The 20,587-nt window shown below is 34.1% G+C and overlaps 1 protein-coding gene across 6 annotated transcripts in view; it reads left to right on the forward strand.

Annotated features, from left to right (window-relative positions):
- FAF1 (Fas associated factor 1) overlaps positions 1–20,587 on the forward strand; it is a 174,585-nt gene that overhangs the window by 72,157 nt on the left and 81,841 nt on the right. For all 6 annotated transcript variants that reach the window (XM_075155797.1, XM_075155795.1, XM_075155793.1 and 3 more), the window contains one exon: positions 15,361–15,447. In XM_075155797.1, coding sequence (XP_075011898.1) covers positions 15,361–15,447 — 87 coding nt within the window. The remainder of the gene's footprint in view (positions 1–15,360; positions 15,448–20,587) is intronic.

Here is a 20,587-nt window from a genome sequence, read left to right on the forward strand (position 1 = left end):
GTATTTTTGGGGAAGTGAGTAGCTCAGTTTTTAATAACCTGCAATTTAAGTAATTTTTTTCATTAAGTAGAATAGTGTTCACTGCTTATTTAATAGTTATAGAGTTGCATGTCAAGCTAAGACTGAAAACCACAGAGAAAATAATATGTATGTTCAAATAATTAAGTTAACCTTTATTCAAATCTTTCTGTTTCAGTGACATGACAAGTTTGCACAGTAGAATAGTGAAAATGGTCAGAATAGCTTCATATTAGCTCTTTTTCTGAAGTGGTCGTTAAATTTTGTGTTGTTCTGCAGCATATGAATGGTAAGCTTTGTTAAAGACTGGAATCTGCAGAAGAGGTAACTCGCTGTAGTGTTTTGGTCAAACGCTAATGAAATTGCATTTAGTTGTATATTCAAGAAATATCGACCCCTGCCTTCATGAAACAGCTTTGTGATTTCAGCAGTGTGTTGTTTCTGGGTTGCTCGAGCTAGACAATTCTCTAAGGCGGCCACCATTGAAGGTATAGTGAATAAATTCTGGTTGAGAATTGAGAGAGACTCAGTTGTGCACTCCTCTTAGTAGAACAAGATAATGTAATTATCTTTTAAAATTTTGGCATTTTGAACGGAAATGTGATTTTGGTATTGTGGACTACTTACACTTTTAATTTAACCAGTCCAATTCTGGAAGCCAGTTCAGTTCAGGAAGAATGCCTGAACTCTGAATTACAAGCTGCAGAACTGGGGCCTTAGCACGTATATTTTTGTAAATACTAAGCTATCCAACTTCCTGAAAATTCTGCCTTATAAGTTAGTATAAATTATCTTAGCATTTTTTAGATTTTGGCCATTTGTTGCTGTCTCATGCAGGTCCTGAGAGGTTTCTAGATTATCTTCCCAGTCAAAACATTCTTCCTAAGAGCAGTTTCATTTGAATAACCTGGAAATTAGTGGGGAGTGAGAATGAATGGGCACATCCCGCATCTTGAAAATATTAAAACGAAGTTCTGAACTTTTCTCTTTTCATAAGGTTTCCCCCTTATGAAAAATGCTCTTCTCTAGGCAGCTTCTGTGACTTTTTTTTTTGTCAGCTTTTCTGTCATAAATGCAGTTCAAGCATGTGAAGCAGCTTTTGGCAGGAGTGTGCCAGTATGCCTTTGACAGAAAGGTTAGGTTCAGTAAAACAGGACTTCTTTTCTTCATAAAAGGGTTGCTGCTTGTAGAGAAGACTTCCTCATTGGAGAGGCTTCCAGATGATTTTTATCTCCAAATTGTTCTATGTACCAGTTTTATAGAGTTTACATTTATTGTTTTTTCTCATTTTCTGGTAACACTTTTCCTTCATCTTGCTGTGTCTGCATCTGTATAGAACTTGGACTTCAGGTTTTCCAGTATTGCTCTCAGCTTACTGTGTGTATTTTAACTGTCCCTAATATTTTTCTGTTATCTGATAACTTCTAATAGAGAACAGGAGTTGGAAGTAACCCTTTATAGCCTGCACGTAGAAAAACATGATTTTTGACAACTTGAACCTTACTAGTTTGCTTTCTCCTTCACCTTTTTGTATTCTACAAATACGTATGACTCATGTACACCTACCACGAGTTCAAGTGCTGACTTGTTTGGGGAAAGACTTAAAGAAATTAAAGAAATAAGAGCTAAAGAGAATGTGGACTGGGGTTTTTGGTCAGGTTGCAGCTCTCCTTTTCAACACTATTCTATTTTTTGAGGAAATACATTTAAACATATTTAAATATGCTAAAAATAGTATTATTCATGAAACCAAAACAAAATTGTATGGCTTCTTTCAGTAAAGATAAAAATCTATATTCGGATTGCACCTTTGCCCGATGAATTTGTTAACTCAACAGAATTTCATCTCTGCTTTACTCACTGTCTTACTGTCTTTAACTTTTTAAAATCCTGATGAAGATCAATTTTCACCTTATCATGGAAGAGGAAGACAGGGGTATAGTTGACAAATACATACAGATGTTAACAATAATGATTCTTGTCCCTTACTCAGAAAACTCTTAATATATTTTCACCTGTACTGCCACTGCTGCTAAAGTGCAATCTGTGTCACTAAAAAGAAATGAGAGAGTCAGAGGTCTTCATATTTTTATGTATTTTTAGTTCCTGCATTAAAAAACAAAGGCAAATCTAACATCTGATTTTTTTATCATCTTCTCGTTTTCTTGATTTTTTTTTTGTTTGTTTGTTTTTAATTAGAAAACTATTTCATATTGGCTTTGATGTGACAATAAACTTCTGAAAGCTTCTGAAGCAGTGCTTTAAAACAGTACTTTATATTTCGCTCTGTATGATATAGAATAAAAATGATATAAATTTTTGTACATGTTAAATATGTACTAAGTGAAATATTTTTCTCTATCTTATTAAGTAAATGAGGGGTTTTTTTTGGTGGAAGATTCCATAGTTAAAGATGTAAACCAGCAATTTCTTGCTTCTATAGCACAACATAGTTCAGAGCTGAGATTAGAGAAACCCTGTAGAGTGGCTAATACTCGAGGGCATCCCCAACTAGAAAAGTATGTGAATTTAGGCATGGGAGGAAGGAAGGATCTGCTTTAAATTTAGTGTAGGGTCACTGAGTCTTAATGATAGATTAAACAAGGGAGGTGGAATAATGAATAGGGGTATGCAATGTGTAGCACTAATACCAGAAGTCCATGGTTTTCACTGGTTATTTAATGTCTTTTCCCATATGTTTCTGAATAGAGCAGGTTATGGCAGGGATGAGCTAAGGAGTAGCTTTGTTAGTGAATTGTTAAATAGACTGAATTCTCTTTTTAAAAATGTATATGTATATAGGAAAGCTGCTTGTTAATAGTATAACTGAGCACCTTATATGCATATACCTTAAATGTAGCAATATTAGTAACTATATTTGTAAGTGATGTGTGTATGTTGACATTCTTAAAATACACTGTGCAGATTGTCTGCATAATTTTCTTTTCCAATGTGAAACTAATAGCCATTCCTTGGTTAAAACAGAAATGAATTTCAGATTCTTTCTGAATACTGTTGATGTAAAGAAAAAGCGGTGATTTGGTAGACATGAAAATGAAATGGAGGAAGCACCAAGAACTGTTTTTGTTAGTAGAAGGGGGACTAAGAGCTCAGTAAACCTTATTTTATAATTCATTTTAACTTGAATTTAGAATAACGTTAATAGAATATCTATTAAAACACAATCACATAAAATAATTTATTAAATTCATACTTACAGTGACTGAGAAAGATGGCATAAGTTGAGTTCATACTGAGTTCTCACATGTAAGAGTCTGCCAACTACCTGATACCAACAACCTAGATGAACCAAGCAAGTCAACTGTTGAGTTATTGATGGGTTTCTGGGTAACCCATATTCTCTTTTGTGTGGTGAAGATAGCAGCAAGTCTTTAGAGAAAATGCACTTTGCATGTCATTTTTCCTTTGGATTACAAATGTGATTGCAAGCTACGCTGGAAGATGCATGGCTGACACTGAGAATAAAAGGGCTGCAGAAAGAGCCTACCCATCTCCCTTCTTTAAGCAGCAGACTTGCTGTGATCTTTAAGTGTAAAAGTGGTGGGAAGAAATAGTTAAAACATTGAAGTTAGAGGAGTATTAGAGGATTTCTCTACATCAAAGTACTGCACAACTCTCTGCACAATTGTGGTACTTTGCCTCACAAGATTCATAGATTGAACTACTTTTTCACATAATGTCTAAATTTGCAAATATTTTCTAATATTGATAATTTTAAAAAAAATTGAATAGATTTTTTATTGGCTCTATTAGCAATAAAATATGGTCTCTCATAAAAGAGTATTTTATCAATTGTCTAGAAATAAGACAAGTAAACACAAGACAGAATACTGATTTTGTGATGTTCCATTTCTTAAACTAAAATTGGTAGGCTTATCACTTAAAATAAGGATTGTCTCTGGATCACATGTGGTTTATGCATTTTCTGAGACTTTGAAACAATCGGTTTTCATTCTGAAACATGTTTGGGTAGGAATGGAGGAAGATACTGTCCATCAATGCAGTGGGTTAAGGAGCATATGTCTTCGTATCATAATCCGAGATTTGTGAGGGGCAGTAGAATTTAGTCTCTCATTGGACCAAAGTGAAAAGAAATTTTCAAGAGGGAAAGGTGTTTTTTCTTAGGATGAATACAAGTGTTGCTCTTTACTACAATTAAATGCAGTAAGAATGGGAAATCTAACTTTCACTCATCTCCTAAAATGACCGTCTATTTTACCATTTATTGATATGACTGATTACTTTTGAGATCCATGAAAATGCACAAGTAGGGAAGCGATGAAAGACCAATATATGTATTTATTATACTTAGGCTGTGGCAAACTAGTTTATTTTGAAATGAAGATGAGGGTGTTTGTTTTCAAATAAATTTGTCTAAATTTTTTTGTTCAGAACATGACAGCTGTGAAAATGTAACAGATCTACTTTCCACTGCAAGAATCACATCGACTATCCCTTTCACTTCGAGTGATAATTCAAACCCTAGAAATAATCTTTAAGATCCTTATGAGTGGGGACCTGACTATATCCAAAATATTCACTATGCTATAATTCATTAAGACACCTAGTTCCTTAAAAAGGAAATAACACAGCCAATAGAAGATACAGGAAAGTATAATACAGACTTCTTGCAGAAGAGTTCACACACTAATTCCTGACAAAGGAAGTGGAACAGTGGAGCTGCAAAATTACACTTCTTTGTGTAGTAGTCTGAATATATGCACGTGTGGTACGGACAAGCTGGGATCAAGCCTGTGTAACTCGCATGCAGATTTTTTCTTACTTCCTAACCTTTATTCATGTTTTACCATTACCCAGTAGTGGCAGTAGCTTCTGGCCCGGGCTCTGGCAGGTCTGAGAGAAGTTGGGATGCACAGAAAGTGTATTTAGTAATTTAAATTGTGTTTTCATACCAATTTTAAATAGCTTGGATCAAAGTTACTGCTCTCAGTCATGTCCTTAACTTCATGATCAGTAAGTGTCAAGGTATATTTTTCTCTAAGTTACTGATTTAATCACTGAGATTATTTATTAGGATTATCTATTAAGTCTGCTAAGTATGCAATCCATATGAAATTACTTGTCTCTTGACTCCCGATGATCTCTTTCATCAGGTTAGCCCAGATACAAACTCTCTTACCCTGGTGCAGTCTTCTGTTGAATTTAGTAGACCAGCTGTTTCAACTAACGGTTTTCATATACCTTTTTTTAGCTCCAAAGAGCATCGAAGTGATCTTAATAATTATGCTTTTCTAATTTGTAGTGTTTTTCTAATCTTTCCTGGCTTCTTCCTAGAGAGATCCTAATTCAGTCTGCATATTCTTTATTACATCTGTCTAACTTCAGCTCTGTCACAGCCTTGTACACTGCTGCAGCAGAGTCCAAAATAACCATCTGGATTTCACGTGATTTTCCTGCCATGCTTTGTGAAGCACTCTGGAATCTGCTGGAAGGTGGTAACTAAAAGTAACATTTTCTGTAGTAAAACTAAGGTCTAATTTTTCCTGCCAGATGCAGGATCTTGCGTGAGTATGGACCTCCAGAGTTCGTCCCACTATTTTTAAAGGGGTCTTAAAATGTTAATTTTTAATGGAAGTAAAATACGTGGTGTTTGGCAATTTATCAACATTTTAGGCCATAAAAGCAGCTGGAATTGGGATGGTAGCATTAACAATCTGTTTTGGTAATTTTTCTGGTTTTTACAGCAAATTAATATCTTTCCTTGGCAGAACAACATTAGAAACTGGATTTACCCTTTATTTTGCAATTGGGTGCTTTGTCAAAAGAGTAGTTGCCTCTTGATAGTGATCTGGTAATAGATGACTTAGTAGCAGTTGCCTGTTGTCTTTCATAATGTGCATAACGGTCAGTTAAAAGTTTCCGTTAAGTATGCATTCCTTGTGCTTCTTCATTTAGCTTACTAATAAGTATATTTTCTCATATGACCATTCCTACTGAATGGAAAAACAAACTAGGACTTCAGAATGTATCTTTTCTGTGTCAGTACACTATATGTAGAACAAACAAATGAAAACTTCAAGTATTATCATCAGTTTTACTTTGTTAGCAGAAGTCTTTAAGGCATTTTCAAATACATTTGTAAAATTGTTTTGGCAGTAAGTCTTTGTTGTTTGATCTCTTTTAACCCTAATCACATCTTCCTTTCAATCTCTAATGTCACAGCTAGCTCACACACTACTTCTTTCATACCCTATTTCAGCCTCATGCTTGTGTGCTGCTAAAATGATTTTTTTTCTTCTGTTTTTTTTTTTAAATACTTGTGTCTCTTGACTCAATTTCTTAAGAATGTGTTTTCCCGTCTCCTTCTATAGGAATTTGTTTCTTCTTTTAACCTTCTATTAAAAAATTCAAAGGGTCATGCGGTTTTAAGTTCAGAGGGGATTATCACAATTAGGTCTCCTAGGCACTACAAGCAATGAATAATAATAATTATGTAGGCTGAACCTTTGCGCAGTGCAGGCCATATAGCAGCAATCAGTAACTTCTGCATCAAGTTCAGAAGATTGTAACTTGCATTTAGCAATAACGCTCTTCTAGAAGGATAGCTAATTCTAGGTATTTAAAGATGGAGATCAGCAAAGAAGTTTCTTTATTCCACAGAATTAAAATGTGCATGTATGCTGGCAGAAAACTGAGGCATTGAGAAGTAAAACAACATTTTAAAGACAGTGAAACAGTTGTATGTAGAATTTTAATATAGTGAATAATACAATATAATATAGTGAATATACTTAACATTTGCCACTTGCTGCAGCCCAGGAAAAGGCCAGATCCAAAGCAGTGGCAAAAAGTAGTATCTCATAGCTTGAAGAGAGCTCATTGAGGTTAATTCCCAAACCTCAAACCTTGTCTGGACAGGAGGCTGAGGTTGGGAAAATATCTTGCTAAGTCTTTGAGGGAACATCTTATGTGCTTGGAATATCCATCTTTTCAGATGATATTGTAGCTATAGGTATATATTCCATAAGGAAATCAGAAGTTCACGTGTCAAAGATTCAGTAAAGTTTAGTTGAAACCCTGCTTTTATTTTCTGTTTCAAAATGTGCAGGTTCTAACCACAAAAATACACTAATATTACACAGTGGACCATTTTATTTTAGGTTGTGGTGTTAAGATACTAACTTGGCACAGACCCATTAAAAAAAAGTCAAATGACATCCATGGTATAAATGGTATAAAAGAGGTTTAAAATATGAGGGCCAACGAATGAAATAAAGATAATGAAGTATTAATAATTGTGAAATCTATGAAAGTAATTTATTCACAGTTATTTCTATTGCTGAAAGGAAACTGCTGAATGCTTCTTTACAAGCATTTACAAAATGTAATGAATTTTAAATGTCATTACATTTAATGAATTTTTAAATTATCTGGTGATTCCTAAACTGGATGGGCTTCTGATAACAACTTCTAGTTAAGAAAAATTTCTAAATTATTTGAATGAGTATTACAGTTCAGAAATATAGTTGCTCAATGAGTCTATACAGTGAGTAGGTAGTGTGTCTGAAGGTGTCTTTCTCTCAACTGTAGAACCAGTAGACAGAACATAGCCAACTAGCTTAGGAAAAAAACAGTTTATTTTTTGAATTTAGGACATTTAAAGTTTGCCAGTAGTATTTCACGTAAGTAATTAGGACTATCTGTAGTCCTCAAGAATTTACATCAGTAAAATGGAATTAACATTTTTGTTTTGGATTTTGTCTGATGACTATGATGGATATAAATCTGGGGGAATGAGGCTATAAGTGCTTAGCTGGGGAGTGATGAATCCATATGGCTTTCTGGAAGTGGTACTGGTGAATCTGTCCTCATGTCTAGTATCTTATTTTCCTAAATGAGATGGTTTTTACTAAAATATTATGGTGAATCATCTCTCTGTTAAGTTTATTGTCTGTTTATGGATTCTTTCTCCTGAAAATTTTCCTCCGTCCCCCATTTTAATACATAATAGCAAAATAATACGTTAACTTTGCATTTCAGCCACTTAATCTTTCTTAGTAGTTACCTGTTTCTCCTTGCCTCATCCCTCAAACTGGAAATAGTGTGGATTATTTGTGTTAAAGTACTCATTTAAATCCAACATATATGAAGTTCTTACTCCACCTTTCCAACGATGAGAGGCAAAATTCATGTACTTCAACTCTTTTCTAGATATTGAAACCAAAGAATTTGAAACATCAAAAAATCTATGTGCTGCTTTTTGCCTAGTGTTTAATGTGACTTAATCTTCTTCGTTTGAACTCTTATCAGCAAAATGTCACAAAACTCACACCTTATTTTCCAGACCTAAGTTAATTTGAATGGTTACATAATGAATTCAACAAGCTTTCTAATGAAGACATTGGCACAATATTTACTGACTACTACAGTACAATACAACCCACTTTTAACAGTAGTTTAAACTGGGTTTATTTTGGTTCAAACACTGTTCCATACATTCTAAAGTGAAAGTTGGACACATTAGTGGCTTTTCTGTACATAAAATATGTTTAATTGCAGAAAAGTGGTACACGAAAACTTAGCAGAAAATTTTCTACTGTTTTTTTGTATTGTAACTTGCTGATGAATTCTGCTTTGTATGTGGCTGACATACAATGGACATTCAGGTTATCATAGGGTCCTTTAGGAAGGTTTGAAATTGCATATTGTTTTTAATTTGAAAATGAAACAGTCCTAATTAGAGGGAAGAGGTATACACACTACTTTCAGGAGGTGTACAAGTTTTGGTGCTTTTATTTGTTTCAGTTTTACTTGTCATGATAGAATAAGCAAGCAATGTATTTCAGACATTGAATTAAAACCAATTATGTTAGAATTTAATGCATTTTTATTCTGCATTAAACAAGAAAAGAGGTCTCAAAGCTTTAGCCTACTAAAGGGGAAAACTTAATAAATGCAGACCAGAATCTTTTCAGAGGTATTAAAAGCAAAAATAGTAATTTAAATGAAGAGCTGTGAAATAAAAAATTAGAGAATGTGTTGTAGTAAAACACGCATTTGAGTTCTTGTGTATTTCATAAAAGCACTAAATAACAACTGACTTTTGGCTGGCAAGCTTGGGCAGGAGAGGAGTTCTTTCACATTCAGTGTAGATTTTAAATATTTAGGTTGGAAGTGTATTTTTTTCCTTTAGGTTATGACAGAGTGAAGTGAGTATGTGTGCAAATGTAAATAGTTATTTTAGCGTAGTGAGTCTTCCTTGGAGAGTTTCAGTGGTATGAAATTCTTGAGAAGCAGATGCTGTTATTTAAAAATAGCCCGATTCTGACATCTTAATTCACTAATTGAAAGCATTCCGTAATTTAAACTTCAGTCAGTTGCTGGAAGGAGAGGCCGGTTATCATTTGATGTCTTCAGAATTGCATTATTGTTTCTAAAGTAAAGCCTACACTAAAATTAAAATTTGCTGATTTAAATAACCTTTGTTCTTTATGGTTTAATATAGTTTATTATATTGTGTATTGGAGATACAAAAAGGCAAACAAACTTGTGAGTGGAGCAGACTGATACCATTCCCCTCAAATGAATCTTGCATAAAGTGACCTGAGAGTTCTGGTTTGGGTGCTAATGTTAGTCGTGGTTCATACAGTACATTACTTGCTATATATGAATATATCCCACTTGTGGGTTGATGGCTAAAAATTACTGCACATATCACTTTTTAAAGTTAAGAAATTCAGTTTCTCATTGACTGCTGATAGCCTTTTCCTGATAAAATGCAAAATACTTTTTCTCTGCTATGGGAAAATTTTAAATATGGATCACTTATTTTTGTTTTTCATTTTCTCTCCTAACTTCTTCCATTTCTGTCCTGTGTCTTTACTATTACTATGGACCAAATCTATTGCAATAGGTTGTGGCAGAGATGCCGATTCAGAAATTCTTTCTCTAGTTTTACATCTCTGTATTTTTAATAGTTCTTGTTAGTCCATAGTTAACTGAAATTATCCTTTTATCTGACCCATCTTTTTGTTCATAACTACTGATAACATCATTATCCTTTCAAATTCACCACTTTATCACCTTTGACACTTCTCTATGCTTAGAAACTTGGTAGATTCTGTCCCTGCTTCCCATGTATTACTGCCAGATTCCCGATGCTCTTTGCTATCTGTTGGTGGAATTTTGTCTGTCAGAGATGCTAAGGGCTTTCCTCTATAACCTTGAAGGCTATTGCTTTAGCTGGTTTTGCCTCCTTTCTTTCCATCTTTCTTCACCAAAATGCTTTTGCTTACTTTGCATTTCTTTCTGTCATTGCCCCGTCCATATCGTTGCTGTCCCCTGAAAATTTTGCTTACTTGCCTTGGCTTCTTCTCTGTTACAATGTCAAAGTCAAGATTCTCGCTTTACTATCAGTGCCCCATGCAACCTTGCTCTGTCTGCATCTGATCTCATTTCCCCGCGTCCCCCAACTCACATTCCACATTCCTCACAGTCCTCTGACTTTATTGCTCCTTTTGTCTGCCTTTCATGCACTCATTTTTGCACTGTCTTTCATGCTGCCTATGTGCCTGGAACAGTCTTTAGCATCTCAGCCAATTTACAGCTTTGCATAAATTATATTTAATAATAAGACTAACAAAAGTTCATTATCTACATTATTTCAATTAACTTTGTACCTGCATAAGCGGAAAACAGCCTGAGGGAAACTACTGTTAAACTTTGTTGTGATTTGTTGTGATTCAAACACGGCAGTGTTTGATTCAGGCACGACAGTTCTTTGATGATTCAGCATAAATTGAATTTTTTTAAGAATTCGGTAGGTGTTAGTTTTTTTTTTTTTTGACAGTAGATTTCAGATTTTTCTAATTCAAAGATAAGAAAATAGCTACTTATTTCTGCTAAGTGAAACCACCAAAAGGTCATCATCATCACATTATCTGGTACGGACTTCTTGCCCTGTGATACATTTTACTTCATTTTATACTTACTAATATGGATGTGGAAGGGCTTTGAATATTGGATTAACTTCATATCTACTAACAAAGTGTATCTTTTGTGTTTAACCTTCCTTTTGAAACAACATACTCCTCTGCTTAAAAAAAACAGTGAAAGATAAGGAAGTAAGACTCTGCCTATATCTGCGAAGTTTTCTCAGTGTGTTGGCTACTTTGACGTACGGGTTTTCTTAAAATATTAAAAGTTGTTTAATATTTTAACTCCCTTCTAACACCAGTGAAAATGAACTGAAGGTGAAACTTCATGTGCTTCTCCAGCATCGGTGTATAGCTGCAAGACAGAGCATTCTGCAGGAATTATACATAATTTTCCAAGTAAAATTGCATCTGAAATATATGGGGTATTTTTTTGGGTTTAAATGGTTGTATTGATACTGTTCACAGCTGAGTTGTGGAACCAAATAGATGTGCCTTTAATTTGTTTTTAAATGATCTCTTATATTCTGGAGATTATAATCTGAAGGGTGGCTGCCATAGTAATGTGCCAGTCACCATGGCATCTGAACATTATGAAAAGAAATTCTGGGCTGCACAAAGACAATGCCACCAATTAGTATTTCGAACTGATCAAAGGTGGGGGACCAAAAAGTTTGCCAATAAATGTAGCTCAGTGGATAGCACTAGAAGTTAAAGTTTGCTTTACACAAATTTATAAAGATTTCAGTCCTCCTATCAATATCATGTGAGTTTATAAATAAAAACCTTAAAACAGACTTAATCCACTTACTATGCTAACTTTTTTCAGTTGCATGAAGAGTATAGCCGTAGGTTTTTATTTCATTGGCCTAGTGAAGAAGTAGTTTATAGTTCTGCTTTATACAAATCTTTAGAACTTTTTCCTCCTCACAGAATTTTTAACTTTAAACTGAAATTATGTCGTTTAATGAAGAAAAGGGGTTTTCTGTACTTGATTAGTAAATATTCCTAGTCTCTAAGACTTTTGCAGTCTGCTTTCTTAATCCTGTTCTAATAATCAAACCTAAAATTAAATAGTTATTTAAAAGCAAGTTTATTTTATCTTAAATAATTGATTGTGGCTTGTTGTTTGAAAGAGGACTACTTTGGCATGAATTCCAAATCCAGTTATGATCTTAAGTCAAGCAGTTTGTTTAATCAAACATTATTCTAATAAGTCTTACATGGTCCCCTACCCGAGCAGGCCTGTCTATAACAACTAGTTTATTCTGCGACGAGTTGCTCAACAGATGTCATTCTGGTAGAATAATGCAGCAGAATACTTGTGCGTTGGCTAAAATTACTTCAACTTTGATCACTTTTGTCCAGCACATCAGTCTGGCATTGTGCTTTATACCAACATAACACTTTACCCCGAGCATGCCTTTCAAGCTTAGAATAGCAGAGGAATGTTATTGAATTCAGTGCAGTTACAGATGAGCTAATGAAAGAAGGGAAATACTGTTTTTTTCATAATGCCTTTCTGTTGTACTTTGGAATTAGAAGGGAATTTGAGGAATGTGACTTCTGAGTTACTTATTTTTACTTCTGAAGGCTTTTTGCAAACATATTATGCAGTTGTGTTGATCTCACGTTTCTGCAAATAAGTTTCACTTGTTATTCGAAAATAGTTCATTTTAGAGTTTTATATTGTAAAAATAACATTAATAAGACTACTTTGATGTATAATTGGAGAATAGTTATCTCACAGGGACAGTTTATCTCTGTATTTAATGCAAGAAAACTAAAATAGCAAGAAACGTATTCTTGTGATCAGTATTGTAACATTTTGATGGGCTGTTGTGGGGTCAGTACGGAGTAATGACATCTCTTTACCTTGATACTACTGTGAAATGAATACCTCACAGCAGGCTACCTTCTTGTTAAGAAGCAGTGAAGAAAGGCTGTTTGTTTTGAACAGTAGGAATGAGATCATATACCAAGTTCTAAAGAGTTCGGTCTTCCATAATTCCGTTCTTCAGAGGTGCGTGTGTATACATATGCATATAGATATATATAAGAATATACCACATATCTCTGTATTTGAAATGTATTTAAATACATTTTTAATAATTAAGATATATTTGTATTTTTTAAAGCATGACGACATGCTTAAATACGGGGAAGCACTAATATGAAGTGCGTTTTAATTACTAATAAATACTGCAGTATTCTGTGTCTAAAACTAAACAATGTTCTTGTTTTAGCTTTTTTTAATTAAAATATGGTTGTAATTTTTTTTGATTAAAACATAGATACCAGATCAGTCTCCCTGCAAAAACTCCTGAACAAAACCAATATTAACATACATGTTACCCGGTGTACATATAATTTACCAGCTTTACAAAAAAAGGAGAGATATCTTAATGATTCTAAAACATCCAATGACCGTAAAGCTGAGCTGAAAATCCAACGCAAATATATGTTAGGCCACTGAAATGTCCAGATAAGGAACCCACATGATCTGACTTTCTTCCTTTAGAGAGATGTAGACTCCAGACTTGGAAGTTATGTATCTTGCTGTTAGATAATAATTAGAAGCCATGGTTTTCCACTCATCTGTGCAGAATATTTATATTTATAAGGCTTTAAACTGATAGTATTGAAATTACTATCCACATAGCCTATATACTAAATCTATCTAGAAATGAGAGACACTTCTTCACAGTTTTTACTAAGGGGCACTTTATTAGTATGAAATATTACTACTACTACAACTAAAAGTAGTGAGAATGAGCAACAGTAACTGAATGGAGGATCTGACAACTGGAAATACAGCAAGAGCACTGTACTTTGTGTTTGCTCTCTGTATGCCCTGAATTTTCTCAGTTGTATTTATTTGTTGGCAAACTCATGCAGCAGTGCCATGAAGAGTCTTTTGAAGAATGTTGCCCAAATCAACATTTGTGAGCAAGCGTATGTGTGGAAATCCCTGCCTCCTCCCTCACCCCCCTTAGGATATTTACAATGATTAGAACAGTTCTTTTACCACTTAACGTCTGCACGTGTGTCCTTCATCCATGCATTAATGTGCTTGAACTATGTGCAAAATTCAAAAGAAAGGATCTATGCACCATTTCTCTCTAAAGATGATCCTGAGAAAAAGAGTTTTGGTATTATTTCATTATGCAAACACATTTTTAGATGAATATCTACTGCTAGATGTTGCATATACATTCTGTACTAAAAATAAATGCCAAATTTTGAGGGAACATATGCACATTCCACATGTTTATATTACCATATTACCTTACCATGTATTCAAAACTCAACTGCGCTTCCGTGATGAAGCTATGGCAAGTACTGATTAATAGTTAGGGTCAAATTATATAAAATGTCTGTAATAGATCGCTTTGTTTTATTGTATTATGTCCTTAAGAATGGTAGTTTAGAATCACCTTTCATTCATTTCTTGAATAGGAAACCTTTAAATATATGGATTATGTTAGTATTTCTCATTTTGACAAATTTCAGCTTTCTTCCCGATTTTTTTTTTTTTTTTGATCATTTTTCTGTTTAGACAAAGTTGTTAACTTAGGGTAAGTGCGCTAGACTGCAAGCTAGGTAACACATGCCAGCTTTTTTATCTGTGTTAATGTTTTTGAGGAGAAAGTTTTGTAACACTTGTATTTTGCAGCATTCTTCCTGTATTTGAAATTTTCAACTCTTTCTTCTTTTTCCCTTCTCTTCCTCCTGACAACCATTATGCGAGATTATTAATGGTAGTGACTTATATTTTAACAGCATAAGAAAAGAATTGATGTAAAAATGAGTTTATTTGCGTTTTGTTAATAAATGTTTTAAATGGGCTGTCTTCATTGGAAATGTGCTTATTAATTAATATTTTCATGTTTAATACTATCACTTCTATTTTTTTTAACCCATTTAAGAAACTTATGCAAAAGTAGTTGTTTTTCTTATTGTATTAGTATGAACCTAAAATTTTCAGGTGAAAGCAGAGTATGTTAACTAGCAAAAACTGTAACAGAATTTTTGTTACTACCTTCTGCTTCCCATCAGTTTGATCATTACTTTGTAATACTTTTTACTTGGAAAATTCGTATTATGAATTGTTTTACACATTTATGATACTTCAGTAATGATGTGTCATTATGAATGATACTTCATAGATTATGTTTTTTCTTCAACATAGTTTGTTCAGTTGCTTTCGGCAGCACTGAAATTCAGCAGTACTGTACGTAAACCTGTGGAACAGATGTGAACAGATCTTCGAGTGTTGGAGGAACCTGTTTTACAATAAGTAATTGGAAAAAAAAAACAAAATAAAAAGCTTGGGATTATGATGAAAAGACTGCAGTTTGCCTGTATGCTTTTGTTAGTACAGGTTCTAAATTTGTTGTTGTTGTTGTTGTTTTTTGTTGATTAGGTAAAGCGGAATGTGTATGACCTAACTAGTATCCCTGTCCGCCACCAGTTATGGGAAGGCTGGCCTCCTTCTGCCACAGACGACTCGGTAAGTAGCTTTGGTTCTCATTTCATTTCTTCCTACAAATAGCTGATTTTACTTGGATTTTTGATCAGAATCACCCAATAGCTTTTAATGTCCCGTATGCAGTAACTTACCGTTACACATACTTCAGAGCTTTATCTTGAAAGATACAAATACTAAATTACTGGCTTACTAAAGCACGTTTCCATGGAAATTATTCACATGTATCAAATTCAGTGCATGTTTTAGACTAGAAGGAGACATGTTCCTAGATTGAAGCAAAGCTGCGCAACATTGTGGAAGTTGAGGAGGTCTGTTTTGCGGTGATGGGAAAAAATCCCATTTTTACATGTATTCTGAGTGCATATCTAGATATTTTCTGCAGTTGTGTCCATCAAATCACTGGTATTCTTAACCCTGTGTCTGGCTTTAAGCAGGAGGTGTTCCTGTTGAAATCGGTGGAGAGCTTCACTTGCTTTTAAAGTATCTACTTTGGTTCTTGCTGGACCAGTAAGAATTTATGGACATTTGCAAGATTTCATTTTGAAATAGTAAATAATATGTATACAGTACAATATGTATTCAATTTTCCAACGTATTTTTCAGGTTTTATAATTACCATTATTTAGAAATGGAAGGAAAACTTAGCTGAGATCAATATGTACCCTCAGTCGCGGAATCAGCTAACTGTGAATTGCCTACAAATTCAGGAAATTATGGGACTTAATTTCAGAATTCCATTAAATATTAGACTTGCTTCCTTGCATGGCTGTCCCTACCGTGTGTTTTACAGCATGTCTTTCAGTTTTGCTCAGACAATTTTCTTCTGGTAGTATCTTCCCAATGCCAGCTAGTGAGGTCCGCCTTTATTTAAAAAAAAAAAAAAAAAAGCCTAAAAGGCTGAAATAATTATGTAGTTATGTATGTAGATTTTGTGACCTGAGAAAAACGTAGGAAAAAAAATACTTCTATTTTTATAAAATCATTCATTTAAAGTAGGGGTTGAACCTGAGTATTCTACAAAGTGAAAATGGAATTGGGATTTGCTTTGTCTGTGTATTAGCATTGTCTTCAATGCATTACTTTCCTGTCCATTTCTACTCCCTTCTTGTAAAGGGAGAATTGCTGTTTGTATGATAGGACTGCGGCTTTTTTGCTCTGGGTAAAGGATTTATGCCAATCCAAAAAAAAAAAAAAGTGAAGACTGTCTGAATTTCTAATATTTCTAATATACTTGTAAAATATGTCTGTGGTAGTGTTTGCAGAAACAGTAGTTAAGTTTGAGAGGTGGGTAAATCTATGTCCATGTATTCAGGAGCATATCTGAGATGATAGATGTAAGATCTGAAATAACAGCATGGTGTCATGTGGTAATTACAGTCTTTGAAATGTGGATCCATTTTAACATTTTATTAGTTTACATTAGCCCAAAAAAGAATTGGAAACTCAACACTGCTAATCCGTTTTCCCACAGCTGTTAGGTTTTCCCGTTTTTTTTTTCCCCCCTTACTTTTGAATAGGATACCTCACATATGTAAAACTCATAAATCTGTTTTAAGTCTGTTTTTACAAGTGACATTGTTGCAGGTGAATTTTTCTCCTTTTCATCTTTAATGAAATTGGTGAATGTTGAGTCATCTGCTCCAAAGCAGGAGAGTCCTCAAAGCTCACTGCTCGAGTCTGGTGCAGCTGAGACTTGTCAGCTGTGTAAACAGATTTGAATGTGTTACCAACAAAAATATAATTAATTTCTGTCTAAAATTAGAGGCCATAGCTTACAATTTATAAAGATTTAATGTTAGCAATGACTATCTATGGTTCTGTGATCTGAACATCTTTTCCTTTGCAAATGAGAAATATTCAGTAACAATTACTTTAATAATTAGTCATGATGTCTTTAATTCAGAGGCAAATTTTTAAAATCACTTTTTCCGTCGTGAGTTTTTCACTTGCTGTATTGTATAGTATTCCATTGCAATTGAAGAGTTAAAGAAAGACTTGATTAAAATACTTTTTCATTTACATGTTATGCAGCATAAGAAATACTTTGTAATACCACAGGAGGTTTTTTCAGCGCAGTTCTCGTTAACCTTTGGCTTAGCAAACAGGACAACTAAATAGACTTCGCATAATTGGATTCCTGTATCATCTTGAGTCTCTTATGAACCTGAGAGACTACAGTCTTCCGACACTATAAGGAAATACAGTGGAGTCAATAGTCATTTAAAACATTGTTGCTTCATCTCCCTTCAGAGTTAAGATATGTTCTCTGCTTGTACTATCTAATGAAATATGGGATACTGTATGAATTGTCAATAACACTTTCAGATCCTTTTGCACACTTTCACCAGGGAAATGGGTGGCAAAACCTCCACACGCCGGAGAATGTTTTCATGCTGTGATAGTTTGATTGTGGGAAACAAGGCATACGTAGTCTGTGGAAATCTCATGTTCACCATTCGGCAAGGACATACTTTTAGCTTTTATCTTGCCTGAATAATTTTAATGCTGTGAATTATATCTGTTCCGCTCATTAAAGTTCAAACAAAGTAAATGTATGAATTTTAAATCATTCCTGTTTTTTAACAAGTTTACTTAAGTAAAACTTTAGTTATATCGAAGACTTAACTTATTTGGTTTGGGGTATATATCATCAACTGATGAAGTCTTGAAAATTATATTAGAAAATTGAAAAAGAATTATAACTTGCTTTAAATAGATTCACAGTTTGTTCTTGATTTTTATTTTTATTTTGAATATCGTAACAGCCTTAACATTACTGAGCTTGTAAAATAAAAATGAAGCCAGAATAATTTACTAAAATTTCTGAAATGTATTCCATTTCTCTTTGTTATATTGGCTGAACTTGTAAACTTCCACTGGTAATTACTGCTATTGCCAAGTGGAATGAGAAACCTTCAAATATGTATGTGTTAAAAAAAAAAAAAAAATCTGAGCTCAGTCGTAGGTGGTGTTTTAGTTACAGTTTTTACATGGAAACATTGTGTTTTAATTATATAAGAACAGATGACTTTTTGGATGTTAGCTTTACACGTGTATATTTGAGGTAAAACTTTTTTACCCCTTGAGGTCACTGATTTTTGATTTATTTCAGCAGGATGAGTTTTTGTCCCTGATGTTTCTGTTCATTTCTGTAGCATAGAACAGCAACACCCAATATGGGAAGGAGGAGAGAGGTTGCTTTTGTGCTGCTTTTGTTCTCGGTATTTAAGCTACAACTTTTTTCTTAATTAGTTCATTGGTTTAAGTCATTTCAGCGTAGCAATGAGAAATGCCTGCTTCTTCATAAGTAACGACAGCGATCTTGTCAAAGTGGAATATATTTCTGCACGAAAAAGATGTAAAACTTTTAGAATGAGGTTTGGAGGGGTAAAGGGGAGAGAGACAAAGACAGAGGATGAAGCGCCCAGTGTTGTAACTGTGCTCTCGCACGTGGATCCCGTCCTTCCACTTGCTGCCGGTAACACTTTGTTTCCCTAAACAGTATGGTTGGTCAAAACCTCGTATCCTCATTTCAAGATGAGTAACTGTACTACTTTACTGTATAGATAAGCCAATGGATATTAGTTTACGCAGAAGTAGGTCTACAACAATTTGGCTGCACTACTGAAGAGTCACATTTCAGATGTGACACGTGTATAGCCACTAACGTATTGAGGCTCTGCATCATCCCCTGTGAACACGACCACCTTCAGTTCTGTGACGACTGTAGCAGATGTGGTTGACGTTCTGTAACTGAATTTAATAAAGACTTCTAGGTTATAATGAAAATTCTCAAATGCTTATGTATGACCTAATTAGCACTGCTGTTATATTTAGCTATTTCATTGCTAAGTACTAAGCACGGTCTGTCTGCACAGATAGGAATTAAGAATGCTGATAAATAGTGTTCTGGTACAAAGTCAAACCATTTATGACACTTTTTGGCTGATCTCCAGATTTTTGAAGAGGTTGAGTATTAAGCATCTGAGTAATTAGTATTTGGGAGTATATATTTCTTTCCCTTTCCGGGTCTTACAAAGGCTTTCTGAACAGAAAGTTCATTACTGCATGCTGTCATTGTGATATGAAAACAAGTTGTGAGCTTTACATACACTGGCTGTTTAATTGTAATGGATGCCATGTCTGCATTTACTGGATCGTTTGGAGTCTTCCCCCTGGAATTGATATGACCAAAGAATGAATAGTCCTGACAGAGAAAGTGTCTGTTAATCAGAATTGTAAAATGGACTATATTTAAATTAAAATACATACATCATTAGAAAATACTCAACTATTTTTTTCTGTGTAAGAATATAATAATTTGGATTGTCTGTAATGTTAATTACTTTGCATCTTACTTTCCTTCTGTGGTTCTCATCAATCGCTTGCAGTAGAGTGGTAGAGTGGATCTGGCAGGATCCTTTTAATTTAGATACTTAGAAGAATACTTGCAGTCTGATTTGTTATGTGGGTTCAGGAATATGGTAAAGTTTCAATTTAACATTTATACTATAATCCCAACTTAGTAGCAAAAATCATTAGACAGTACCCAGTCTTGGAAGGTCATGGTAATCTATGAAGCAGCACATTCATCATCATTAAGAAACCGAAAAGTAACTGAGTAATTTAATAAACAGTTCCTAAATGTCTTTATTTTAGATAACCTTCTGACTTTGACTTATGGCTTGCTTGGATGTTTATATGTGGATGAAAGTACGATGAATTATCATGTTCTTTCCCCAGAATAAACAAGGAGGTTACAGTTGTTTCATCACAATTTTTTTTTTTTTACGTCACTCCCTTGTCTGTTTTCTATTTGTAAAAATTAAGATAAAGTGATTGGAATTAATTTCATTTATGTAAAAATTACCATGTCAGGGATAATCAGTTTTGTGTTATGTTTGTACTTTTGTGTCACAAGAGAATTTATTTAGGATTGTCCAATTTTAAAACATAAAATAACTCAATTGAAGTGAACTACACCTATTGCATTGCTTTTGGGAAGGGTTTATTTCCTCTCTGCGTAGTAATGAGTCTTACAGAAGTGCACTGAAGAACAAACCCCATTGTATCATTATATTAAAAATACAAGTCAGTCTAGTAGCTATGATTTAAAAAAAAAAAACAAACAACCCACAAACAACAAAACAAACAAAAAACC

Source organism: Calonectris borealis, chromosome 8, assembly GCF_964195595.1.
Source record: "Calonectris borealis chromosome 8, bCalBor7.hap1.2, whole genome shotgun sequence".
Lineage (NCBI taxonomy): Eukaryota > Metazoa > Chordata > Aves > Procellariiformes > Procellariidae > Calonectris > Calonectris borealis.